This window comes from Chiloscyllium plagiosum, unplaced genomic scaffold (assembly GCF_037043375.1).
Source record: "Chiloscyllium plagiosum isolate Xiang-an unplaced genomic scaffold, Cpla_swu_hap1 HiC_scaffold_10, whole genome shotgun sequence".
NCBI classification, from domain to species: Eukaryota; Metazoa; Chordata; class Chondrichthyes; order Orectolobiformes; family Hemiscylliidae; genus Chiloscyllium; species Chiloscyllium plagiosum.
Window position 1 is genome coordinate 32299448 of NW_028270148.1, and position 13480 is coordinate 32312927.

At 39.2% G+C, this 13480-nt stretch overlaps 1 protein-coding gene and 1 long non-coding RNA gene across 6 annotated transcripts in view; one reads left to right on the forward strand and one right to left on the reverse strand.

The window, feature by feature from the left end:
- Positions 1–13480, forward strand: part of LOC122548002 (uncharacterized) — a 116464-nt gene that overhangs the window by 39788 nt on the left and 63196 nt on the right. The window lies entirely within an intron of this gene.
- The window catches only part of LOC122552719 (forkhead box protein N2-like), a 67893-nt gene continuing 57897 nt past the window's right edge, over positions 3485–13480 (reverse strand). Inside the window, exon 8 of the mRNA XM_087991258.1 lies at positions 3485–11818. Coding sequence (XP_087847384.1) covers positions 11323–11818 — 496 coding nt within the window. The 3' untranslated portion in view covers positions 3485–11322. The remainder of the gene's footprint in view (positions 11819–13480) is intronic.

A 13480-nucleotide genomic window follows, 5' to 3' on the forward strand; every position in this document is an offset into this window, starting at 1 on the left:
GTAAAGACCTCAAGAATGAGGACTAAGCATCACACATTCTTTAATTTTAAAAAAAAAACATTATTTGAAACTTTGGACTGAATCTCACATTGTTTTGAGGAAGATTTTTGGAGGGAGTTTCGCCTTGAGACACAGTAAAATTTCTCACTGTATCTTACTACATGAGCCTTAATATCTACATCCTCCACCCCTACGCAATCCCTCTCATCCAATTCTATCCCCACCTTACTGTTTCCAGAATAACCCACCACATACTGAATATCCACCGAAAGAATAGCCTCCTTTGCACCTGCAGATGTACAGCCTGGTCAAGTACATGAGCTAGGTGTGTGTTCCCTCAGTGCACAGTGTCCTTTCAGCAGTATTACAATGAAAGTGACTGGTGCAAATCAAGGCGCAGCGGTGAAGCATGGAAGTGTACCAAAGTGGATCAAAACCTTGCCTTTAGGGTTCTTAAGCTGGCACATGTTGGATGCCAATGTTCATGTACAGGGTTATATGTGCCCAGTGCCCAAATAGTAGAGACAATGTCCAGTATTGCGTTCCTTTAGCTGTAGTGGTAGACTTGTGTCACCAGGCACCTGCTCTGACCTCCATGTTGAGAATCTCAATGTCTAGTTTGTTCAGAGCATTTATTAAAGTGGGAAGCTAAAATTAATGAGTTGGGTTGTGGTGTTTAACAAGCTATAATTTCCTTTGGTAATTTGCCACTGTCCAGCAATAACACGTTGTTCAGACCCCTATAGAGTTTCACCCATTGATATGTTCTAGGCATCTAACTGAATTCCTTTATGCAATTAACAGGATTACTCCTGCATAGTATTATCAAACATGCTTGCTGTTCCCTTGCTTTGATACACAGGTGCCCATGATGGCATCCGGTAGATTTTAGAGTTTGTGAGGCTTCTGTCAAAGGTTGCTTCATCTGCATCTTTCCAGGGGTAGACTCATTCATTGAGGCAAAGGCAACTATGTGCTGCTGTGACTGAGTGGAAGGGAATGGTCTGACAGGGGTACTTTGAAACGAATCCGCACTTCTAACTTCTCCAATTTCCCCTTCAGACTCACCTGTAACTCTCCGCTGGCTGTGAGTAGTTAGCTCTGTGCCATTGTCACATTAAGCTACCAAGGTGATGCTTTGCTTCCTCATCAGTAAACTTAGAACCAGAGGGTGCAGGCCAGCTTGCACGGAGTGGGATGTGTTAAGCAAAGATTGAGCGATGCTCCTAGGTTGCAGAAAGTGCTGTCTAATGGATGCTTTTTAAATATGGTTTCTGGATGCTGGAGCCTTGGAGGTGCCAGCATAGGCCAGAACTTTCTGGCTGCCCACCCCTAAAACTTCACCTTTTACCCAAGCATTGATATGTAATTAATGTAAAACAACATAATCAAGTGACAAAACCTGCCTGATCACCCGAAGAACCTCCTGCTTTTCAACCTGCCTCCCACTTGCTATAGAAATGAAAATTCTACCTCATTTCGAGTACCTAGCCTTGCTAGAATGATGTATTCCTCACCCTGTACACTTCTATTTGTAACACAAGACTCTGGAAAGTGCACAGGTGTCATGAGACGATATATGCTCAAAAGTGTTCATTATCCTCAAGCTGCTACCTCATCTTTTCTATCTGATCCTGCTAAGGACTTGTTCCAAAGGAAGAACTTCAAATCAGGTGAAATTGAGAGCAAACATAATGTAGTAAGACTATGACAGTTCAGTGTTTGATGAAATCAATTCAACGTGTGATCATTAAATGCTAATTGGCAGTGCATCATCGCTGGGTGTCATCAGGAACTGAATTTTATTAGGGCAGTGGTGATCCTGTTAGTGGGATAAAAAGCCAGGCCCAACATTTGAAGTGTCAGTACAATTCTGTGGCAATAAAGCAATAAATGGCAACCATCAGGGTTCCTTTCTTTAAGGGCAGAGGTTTCACTTCCAGGAGCTGCTAGCCATCTTCAATTCCAGCAGCAACATATTTTTCAAAACTAGAAACTAGTGAGCTTTCATAAAGTTCATTCTTCCTGATACCTATTTTGAATCATAGAGATGTATAGCATGTAAACAGACCTTCCGTCCAACTCGTCCATGCTGACTAGATATCCTAAATTAATCTAGTCCCATTTGCCAGCACTTGGCCCATATCCCTCTAAACTCTTTCTATTCATATACCCATCCAGATGCCTTTTAAACGTTGTAATTCTTCCAGCCTCCGGCAGCTCATTCTATACACGCACCACCCTCTGCATGAAAACGTTGCCCCTTACGTCCCTTTTAAATCTTACCCCTCCCCCACCCTAGAGAAAAAACTTGTCTATTTTCCCTATCCATACCCCTATATTATAAACCTCTTTAAAGGTTACCTCTCAGCCTCTGACGCTCCAGAGAAAACAGCCCCAGCAATGGAACAATAATACAGCTATATGCCTCTATTTTCCTACTTTAGGGATGGGCATGAAATGCTGGATTTGCCAGCGACCCTGACTCTCTATGATTGAATGAATTATTTTTGACAATAATGAGCTCTTGATTTCAACAGGATTGTTTGAAGGTCAGATATTTCCACGCAAAGGTTAAATATCACAGGATTAGCCTTCAGGTTTAGTGATATTGGTGTTAGTTGCAGGAATACCTCTTCATGGAGTCATAGATTATTTTAGATTAGATAACTTACAGTGTGGAAACAGGCCCTTCGGCCCAACAAGTCCACACGGACCCACCGAAGCGTAACCCACCCAGACCCATTCCCCTACATTTACCCCTTCACCTAACACTACGGGCAATTTAGCATGGCCAATTCACCTAACCTGCACATTTTTGGATTGTGGGAGAAAACCGGAGCACCCGGAGGAAACCCACGCAGACACGGGGAGAATGTGCAAACTCCACACAGAGTTGCCTGAGGCGGGAACTGAACCCAGGTCTCTAGCGCTGTGAGGCAGCAGTGCTAACCACTGAGAGGCACAGCATGGAAACGGACCCTTCTGTCCAACATGTCCACGCAGACCAGGTATCCTAAATTAATCTAGTCACATTTGCTGCATTTGGCCCACATCCGTCTAAATTCTTCTTAGTGTACCCATCCAAAGCCTTTAAATGTTGTCATTGTACCAGTCTCCACCACTTCCTCTGGCAGCTCATAAATACACGCTTTGTGTGAAAAACTTTTCCCTCAGCCTATCATCTTGATCATGAAAGGTACATGGGTGACCCAAAAGAATTTTAGGATCTGGAAACGATCTCTCTCCACATGATGTGCAGTCTGCAAAAAGACAGCATTGAAAGCTTTTCCTTCAACAAAGTGTTTACACAATACTTAAAGTTGGAACTTATATTCAAGAAGCTAATGTCACAGGATTCCTAGCAGTGGACTTATAATGTGAATACAAATCTAGGAACAAATCTGTTTAAAATAGCTCATGCTGACCAGTGATTTGAGGATATATGCAGTTTTAGGAACACCCAATGATTATAGTCAGCAACTTACAAATAAAAAGTTTATTTAACAATACCATTTGTATGCAATTTGCATATCTTTGGCAAAAATAAACATTTATAAAAACATTTTTATGAACACAGGGTAACATACATGATTTTGATGGTATAATTAAATAGTTTTACAACCAGTTTTCAGTCTTAAAGGATCAAATTGGAAGCAGGTTTTGGTATATACTGAACACCTGCTTGCAGGTCATATTTTGTAACACCAATCACTAAGCATCTCCAATTTGTTTCCGTTTCCCCTTAATCATACATCCAGTAATTTAATGACTTTTTTTAAAAAAAATCACTAGTTCTATTGGCATTTGAACTACTTAGCGTGTCACTTTTTTGGTTAGAAATTATGTGAAGTAACCTAGGAATCATTGCATTTTGCATCTGTACAATTTTGTTTTCATCTTCAGTATCAGTTTGTTTCACCATCAGTTTATTTTAAAGTGTTTCATTAATCTACAACTACCCGAGCACCATTCAGGCATACATGCAGTACAGCAGTGGAACAAAATGGAAATTACATAATGTAAGCTCAGGCAGAATGCCACTACCAGTTTAAGTAGTAAAAACATGTATAACATTATGAACCACCTTGAGATAAACAATAAAACTTCTACTCCTCAGACCTTTGCTCAGTGAAATCACCAACATAAAATGCATTAACTTTGTCTAATATTACTTCTTAATTGCTAGTATTGTTAGAAGAGGTTTCATGGCTCTTAATCCACTCTAAAATATACAATGATTGAAAGAGGTGTTAACCACACAATTAGAAACTGTGTACCAAAATTCACAATCTATGTAAATCTGTGGATTTACACCCCCAGACGTACTTTTATTTTTAAAGGAGGCGGTTCATAATTTAGGCATTCTCTTGGGTAAACTAATGTACAATCCTGTGAATTACTTGAAAGGCAAGAACGAAAGCCTTAGACCTGTCCACAGTACTTGGCTGGAGCGCTGGAAGCATGATAATAGGAGGAGGAGTGAAGAGAGTCATGGTCACAATAGCTGATTTTAGAAAAGCATTTATCCATTGCCAATGGATATTGTTTTCAAGGCTAACATTTATTGTCTATTCCTAAATGCCCTCAAGGAAGTGGTAGTAAACTTATGTTTTGAATTGCTGCAGTCCTCTTATAGTGAAAATGTCCCTTCTGCTGTTACGTAGGGAGTTCCAGGGTATTGGCCAGCAAGCGAGTGTTTAAGATACTGGATGGGTGTTATTGGGCAACCTGGTCGTGGATGATATCAACTTGCTGGAATGTTGTTGGAATTTAACTCATCCATATAAGTGTCGAGTATTTCTTTACATTCCTGACTTATGCCTTGTAGGTGTCTTTGGGAGGTGACAGACTTGCTGTAGAATATCTAGTTTCTGACTTGCTTTTGTATCAACAGTAGTTACGTGCCTCCTCTCATTCTGGTCAATGATGACAACTCTCTGATATTGATGATAGGAGCTTTCACAATGTCAGGAGGTAGTTAAAAACTTGGAGATAGTCATTGCCTGGCACTTACGTGGCACAAATGTTATTTGGCACTTAGCCGAGGCCTGCATGTTGTCTAGAATTTGTTCCATGCAGACACAGGCAGCTTCATTATTTTTATTTATTTGTGAAATATAGCCGTAATTCGCTAGGCCAACATTGATTTGCCTGGAGGACAATGGAACTGTTTCACATAGCTGTGGGTTTAGAGCAATATTCCAACTAGTAGTTAATTGCTGCATGGACCTCAGTGCTGAGCATGGCAACGGCTTCAGAAAGCAGAAGCCATTGTGTCGGCGGGTGTGAAATCGCCCAGCAACTGCATGACCACACAGCTTAGAAGGAATATTAGTCGAGTTTACATGTAGGCCAGATCAGGTACAGATGATCAACTCACTTCCTTAAAAAAACATTAGTAACCATTAGTGGGTCTTCACAACAATTGGCATTTGTTACATGGTTACATTGGTTACAGTTAAACTAGCTTTTATTGAGTCCAGATTTCACCATTTACCAGGGATGATTCAAACCCATGTCCTCAGAACTTGAGCCAAGGGTTCTGCATTACTAGTTCATAGATATTACCATCTCCCCTTATGGCAAATTGCAAATGAAATTGACCACTTCAGTCATCACAGATATTTCCACTTCTGACCCTGGCTGAAGATGTTGGGCTTTGTGCATTGTCCCGAAGAATTCTTGGTGAAGTTACTAACCTCCAACAACCCATAAAAGTTTTCCTTTCTGCTAGGTATGACTGCAGCTAGAGGACAGTTTCCTTTCCAGGTAACTAAGTAAATATAGCTGTTTTGGGGCACATGAACTCTTAAGTGTGATATCATCTCTTTTCGATAGCAACAACATTTGTTGTGTGGGCTCATACATGAAGAATCATACTTTCTGCATTGTAAATAAAGACTGATGCTTCCATAGCATGAACTGCCCATTTAAGTTGAGAAAAGGAAATTGGTCTACATTTCACATACATACTCCTCTATCCATGGTCAATTGAATGTTGGACTTCTGAAGTCAGGACAAGAAATATTGATACTTTTCCATGTTATATAATAGCAATCCCATTTTTAACATTGTAGCTAATTTGCATACATCTCAACAATGCAATTCATTTGCTATAATAACAGTAGAGGGTATGGCCATCTCCAACACTGGTTTAGAAAGAAGTTGACCAGTTCTACTACTCTCAAGCATTATCTGTGTGAATTTTCAGCATAGGTTGCACACCATAGATCTAATGATAGAGATGTACAAACTTGGATTTGCAGTATAGAAAAATCAAATTTGAATATTTTCTTCTGTCCTCAAGTAGATCAACTGGCTTTCTAAGTGCCAAGAGTATTGCATTCTGCATTACACATATTGAAATTTAGATGCAAGTAAAATAAGTTCCTCTCGAGGGAATGCCTGCTAAGTAAAGGTAGTAGAAATTACTTTATTGCTGCCTCAGTGGTTCATGAAAACAGCATATAATTAAGTTGTAGTGAATTAACTGATCTCAGCTGGAATCGGCATCAGTGCCTGTATTCTATGTTTAAAAAAAAGTTATGGTTCACCTTCCTATTACCACCTTGAGCCTTAGCCTACTGTAATGTGCAGGTCTGGTGCTGAGAGGATCAAAATTGTTAAGCAAGGTTTTGGAATTCTAACCTAAAGAAACAATCGTCAGTCAATGGCTTTGGAGGGGATGAGAAAAAGAAAATTGTCAAAACCATGTTTCCTCTTCCCTTTTTTGGCTTTCTTTGCTGGCTCATTTGGTGAAATCACTGCTCGGTGCAACAGTATATTACAACCCAGGAAGGATTGCTCCAGTTTCAGTCCATGATCTATTATTGTTCATACATGGTTATCTGCCTGGGTGAGGTAGTGGACAGTGAGCATATATTAAAAAGCCAATTCAGAGAAAGAAATCAGTAGCTGTACTGCCTCAACAGCAACAAATAGAATATTCTATGTTCTAATGAGATAACAAAGTAATACATCTTTATAATTAATAAATAATTAGTTTGAGATTCCAAATTGACTAACTGGTAACAAAAAGCTAACTATTACCCGAAATGCTGTTGTTGAACTAGCACCATTTTATTCACTGCATCAGCTATTTTAAAAATTGAGGTGGTTTAAATATTTTAAAAACATTATTTACATTTATTATTTTTATTCAATTAATACAAATGCAAGAGAGCAGTTAAGAATTTAGTTCAGATAATTTTGCTTCAGAAAATTTATTCATTTGGCCACTATTCAGTGTGCAGTAGCAATTATTTGTATACATGATTGTGTACCAGGTAAGGCATCTATCCAGCCAAGCAATAGTGAGTTTGCCATTTGTGTGCTGAAAAAGCATTGTACTAATCAATGGAATAAATTTGGGCGCAAAGCTTGGCAATCTGCCAAGTCTAAAGTTTTAGGTAGGTAACATTGTTCCAACAGGAATAGTGTTTGTTTTCTATACCAAACCAGCATAAAATATACTAACATGAATTTACCAATTAATATGGACATTCTCACTTGATAAGTTTCTGCACATCAAACTCAACTTATAGATTATTTATTGGCTATTGGCATTAACATTCAATTGCTGTTGCAGTTGAGACAAGGATAACGACAATGGTTAGGGAGTTGTGCAACTGCATTTCAGTGTACAGGATGCATTTCTTTTTAAGTTTAGGAAGATTGCTGCCATGTCCCTTTATAATTCAAGAAAAAAAAATTCAAGGAACTGTTTACTTTAGAAGATGGTACTAGCATGCAGACCATAGGAAGTGCAATTCATGTGAAAATAAAAGTCTGTCTATGGTAACTTGCCACCTAACTTCTCTCTCCATTCAAGTACAAGTTAGAGTTAGAAAAAGACCTTAACTCAGGAAACTAAGTCAAACTGGCAACCCTCCTGGCTATTGATCAAAGGTGTGTTGGTTTGCAAATAACTAGTGTTAGTTGGTTATTTGCTTAAATTAAACATTGCGCGAGGCATGACCTTATTATCAGCATAACTTACTGGATTTGTTTTGAAAAACATGGAAACACTGCTGAGCAACTCAGAATCTGGCAAGCAGATTATTGACAGGAAATGACTCTTACCAAAGCAGTTTGGATTAATGATGCAACATTCCATAACATAGAAATGAAGAAAATGCTCTACCCTTTCTCTCCCTTGGTACAGAGTGTACCTATACTGGTCTTAAATTTTAATTACCTTATAAGACCTCATTTCCTTTCCTGGGAGCATGTCAGTATGAAACTACAAATAAACTACAAATTTAAGTGGAAAAAAACCATGATATGCTGATATAAGAATGCAATTTTTAAAAAATATACATAGTTTTGAAAGAGAAAAAAATTTATTCAGAAAGGGCATCATTCCCTGGTATTGGCAAATAGCCCATCCTCACCTGTACATTCATATTATAACTTGTATACTGCTACATAACAAGTGAGAAGCAGATTAATTTGTGTCAGCTGCCCTGTGCTTAGTTACATGAAAATAAATTGTGCATTATACCTGTTTTGCTACCTGAAAATACAGTGCTTATTAGGCTTCCAGAAATCTCTGGAATAAGAAAAATCAAAGGAGTAAAATATGAATCTTACAAAGGGCAGAAGAATCCTTATAACAGTGGCACAAATTAGCAGATGTTAACAAGTTACATGCTTCTCAAAGTTAATAACCAGGCATCCAGAATTACACGGTTCACTTACAGAAATATAGTTGATTTCATGGAAAGCACCGACACAACAAATACCCTGAATTTTGGACTTGCAAGATTCCACAACATAGACCCACAACATCTGGAAGTTCTGCCTATTTTGGAATTTGATTTTAATTCCCAAAGAATTAAGTGGACTAGAAAAGTGAGTGATAACTACAGTCATAGGCCTGAATTTCAGGCTTGTAGAATACTTCCCCAAACAGCTGCCCATTTGAAATAGGTAAAAAGTGGTACCCACTTGGCAGGTGGCACTTGGGCATCCAGGAGTAGAGATGGGCTAGTTGGCAAGCAGGGAGTCAGGTGGAGTCTCGAGTAGGAAAGTCTGCAATTTTCTTTGTGGGGTATCAAAGAAGCAGACTTAGCTTAATTTGAGTGCCATCAAACCACTGCTGATCAGAATCATGCATGGTGGAAAAGTGCAGTTTACATACCTTTTCAAGATCAAATTAAATTTAATCAGGGATTTGAATTGATGTAATTCACATACTATTTTCAGTGAATACCTCATGTACCAAACTGCAGTGATCAGTTATAGTAGTAGTTAGCAAGAATGTCCTAATACAGCTGAAGGTTTAAATGGCCAACTATGCACACCCAGCAGGTTCTCACTGAGGGGTAGGTTAAGCTTTTCCCCCTAACTGGAAAAGTATACCACTTGATTTATATTTGGATGTTTTGAATGGAGATCCTGCTTTGTAAAGTGGGAACAAACGTATTACCATGAAAGTTTTACTATCATAGCTGCATCAAAATCTTCTGCACATGGTTCTAGTGAGCTTCCAGTACAGTAGACTAACAGTATTTCAGCAAATCACAATATAATTAGCCAAGTGAAGGAAATGAATGCATCCAATTGCAAGCCCACCCTACTGCATGAAAAAAAAGAGATGATTCTGAAACCATTGCCAATGAGTAGGACTTATTGAACAGTGTCCATGAAAATATTTCAACTAGATTATAATACCATAATCGCAATTGTGTGGTGTTTCTGGACTCATAATTGCTAAATTGCCAAATCAAAAGATTAAAATTTAAGAACTGTGCAAAAAAATAGGTAGGGCACAGTGTTAAAAAACTACCACAAAAGTTCATTTTTCTTATTGGGGATTTCCCATTGTGGTGAGGGAAAGCAAGTTCTGGTGAGAATTCTATTGATTTCACACTACTTCTGGCAGCCGACAACCTTTCCATCAATTTCCTACAGCTGGAAATGGATTCAACAGATTCACATAAGAACATAGCTAACAAAAAAAAAGCACATTTAAATATGTTACAAAGGTCTTGTCCTCACCAATGGATTCAAAAGAGGTTATAAGTCACGAGCACAACCATCAACTTGAGTCCACTAATCAACAGCAATGTACTTCATTCAACATGTTATTTTCTATGATTTGTTGGATTAAAAATAGCATGGTGACTTTCTGTTGCATTCTGATTTTAATTCTAAATTGGAATGCTCAGTGACATTTGGATGTATTGCTTGCTTACATAATGATAATCCAATCCTCTTTGATGTTACCACTACAGTACTGTTGTAATAATCACTGCAGGCCTGTCCTATCACATGACTCCCAGGAAGGTGGTTTAAGGTTTACAATATTTCCAGTTTAATATAATCAATTGTGGCTTCTGTTTGAACAATTACATTTATACAGTTACTTTTTTTGTCAATCTATAATTTCTGAAAATAGCCAGAGTTCTCCAAATATCATGGAAGCACAAACATTGGTGATGAACTTTAAAAAAAACTTTTATAAAAACTGCATAGCAAAGTGAACTTCATTTTTCTCTTTTTTTCTCATTCTTTCCAATGTAAAGTGCAACCTTCTCACAGCCTCCACCAATTTAGCCTGGGGAGCAGTTACAAGGCATTATAATTACCTTTGTTGCGAGGAGGGAAAAATACACAAACTTTCCGATACGTTAAAATATCTGATGAACTGTTAACGACCCATATTGAAAAATGCGTGCATTTGGACATCATGAAGGATTAAATTGCCTTTCTGCAATATCCCACACAGTCAATGAGTTACTTGAGCCAGCCTGTGCATGAGAGATGGTGCTTAGAGGAACTGTGCCCAAACACCTGAGAGAATTAATCAATCTAGGAACATTGACGTACCATTAATGACATTCAAGGTTTTCTGAAAATGAAGGAAACCATATTCAAGAAAGGGAAAAAGTGAAAGGATGTCAACTTTTTAAATATCACTCACAGGTTGAAAAATTCATTGTATGATCTTCAAGATGTCTAAAATATTGCCAATCCCCACCACCCCTTTTCAACCCTGAACACTTTAATTATTTTCAGGGAAAGCTTTTTTCACTTTTCAACTGTTTGAAATTTTAACCAATAGAACAGCCTGAAGAACTACTTCAGCATACAGGCTGATCCATTGCATGTGTTAGTTCCTGCGAAGTTCACTTTTAAAAGAACTGATACAACCTATAGAGAACTTCTTGTCTCAGAAAGGTGCAAATAAATGGCAGTTAATATCGAAGGGCAAACACTTCAGTCTTCGTATGGCTTTTATCTTCCTTTTGAGAAGGAACTCCATTGAAGAATATTGCCAAATGACACACAATGGCAGATGAGAGGGGAAGCATGCTATTTCACATTATGTTTCCCATTCCTGCTTTTTCCTGGTTTACTGACTAAAGAGTCCAGGCACATATGGATTCCAGCAAGGTGCAAAAGTGAACCAGCGGCTTCTTTTAGCTCTTCATCAACTTCTTGTTGCATTGTTTTGCAGCTTTTTCCAGCCAACCGTAACACGGTAGCAGAATCCTTTCCACATTGCTCAGATTTGTAGGCATTGGCACTAAACAAGTCATTGGACTCATTCTCACAGTCATCTACCTCAGACTCTTCATCGCTGTGGAAGCCTTCACTTCCATCACTCCCGCCTCGACTAGCTTTCGAAATGAATTCATAGGATTCCTCCCCAGAGGATAAGGATGAAACACTAGACCTAGACTCGCTGCGTTGAGACACAGTACCATTAGCACTGTAATTGTGTTCTTCTTTAGGATCATTATTGATGACTGGTAAACCAGACAAACTCTTGCTGTCTTTCTGCAATGGAGAAGTTTCCACACACTCCCTGAAACAGGAAAACAACATTTGAATTAATGTAAGTTGAATTTTTTAACTTGGTACCCATTTTCAAAGTACGCATGCAAAGAACAATAAACTCACTGTGGATTCAATTAGCACAGGTAAATCTATGGACTATCTCCATCTCAAAAATGCAGCAAATGACAATAAACTTCTACCTCATTAACTTACTTTTTTAGGAAGTGACATCTAAAATGGCAAACCTAAACTTCTGGAAAGCATTTGATAAAATTATCTGCAGCAAATCACACCTCAGGGAAATTTTACTGTGTGCTCTCTCTCTCCTCTCCTCTCCCCATTCCCCACACACACAGTCTGCATGTTTAACTTTGCTGCAGTAACTAACTATTCATCACTGCCCATTGTCCTCAATTCACCCTACCAAGGGTTAGTTCATGTTGAGCTACTAATTAAGCCTAAAATGATGCAGATGTAAGTGAAATATAACACAAAGATAGGTAGGATAAAAAGTAGTGAAGAAGAGTCAAGGAAGATGAAATAACTCCACAAAAGCCAGTATCCTGTCACCAAAACACCCTTTATTTACACATGGAAAATCCCTCAGAGCAGTTCTTAAGAGTGAGCAGAACCTCTGGCAGTCCTGTTTATTTTTTTTTCTTCTTTTTTCTTATTTTTTTTCCCCAGCACTCATGTTGTGTGTGTGCAGGTGTGAGACACAGTGAAAGACACAAGGTGTACAAATCTTTATTCAATTTCTACCACAGGAAGAAAGGAAACACCCAAGTGGCCAGTGACACGCAGTGCCTTTCATATCAAAGGGCAATGCTGCATGATCAAACAGTGAAGGGGACGGTAGGGATTAAATCAAAACAGAGTTGGAGGGGGAAATAATACATTCCACTCCCTGCGGTGCCCACCTCACCCTTTTCAGCTCAAGGGTGTTGGTGGACACCGCATGCTTCTTCTCCAGAGACACCCGGGCCTGAACGTAACCTCGGAAGAGGGGCAGGCAATCGGCCCTAATGACCCCCTCCACAGCCTGGACCTGTTTATGGCCAGCTTGGCCAGGCCCAGGAGCAGGCCCACAAGGAGGTCTTCAGACCTGCCCTCCCCACTCCGTACCGGGTGCCCAAGGATCAGGAGCATGGGACTGAAGTGCAACCAAAAACAGAGAAGAAGGTTTCTAAGAAAATCAAAAAGGGAGTGCAAGCGCCCACACCCAATATATACATGGTCCAGGGGCTCCAGAGTCCTAAATATACCTGTCAGCCAGGGCTCCCTGATTGGGGCTGTTAATCTGGTCCAATCAGGGATCTCATCCTGAGGTCAACCTCGCTGACCTTGTTAAAATCACTACATCCATCCTGCTCTGAGGCTGAGAACATAGGCTGGTTCTTTTTCTGTAGCTCCTCCTGGGGTGTTTTAGCGCCAGGTCAGGTTCCTGTTGAACATGGAGAAGCTTCACCCCTAATGACCCAGATATTTGAGAGTTTAGAAGGGCAAGCTAGCAGCTGCACCAAACATTCTTAAAGATGATGAAGTGACAATCTGGTGAAGCTACAAAATAGGACTACTCACATGTCAAACAACAAATGCTATAAGCGATATACAGGACTGAGCAGTGAGCTTACCTTCTTATTGAAGAGTTTATGCAATTTTCATGGACATATAACTTTTCTGAAATCCA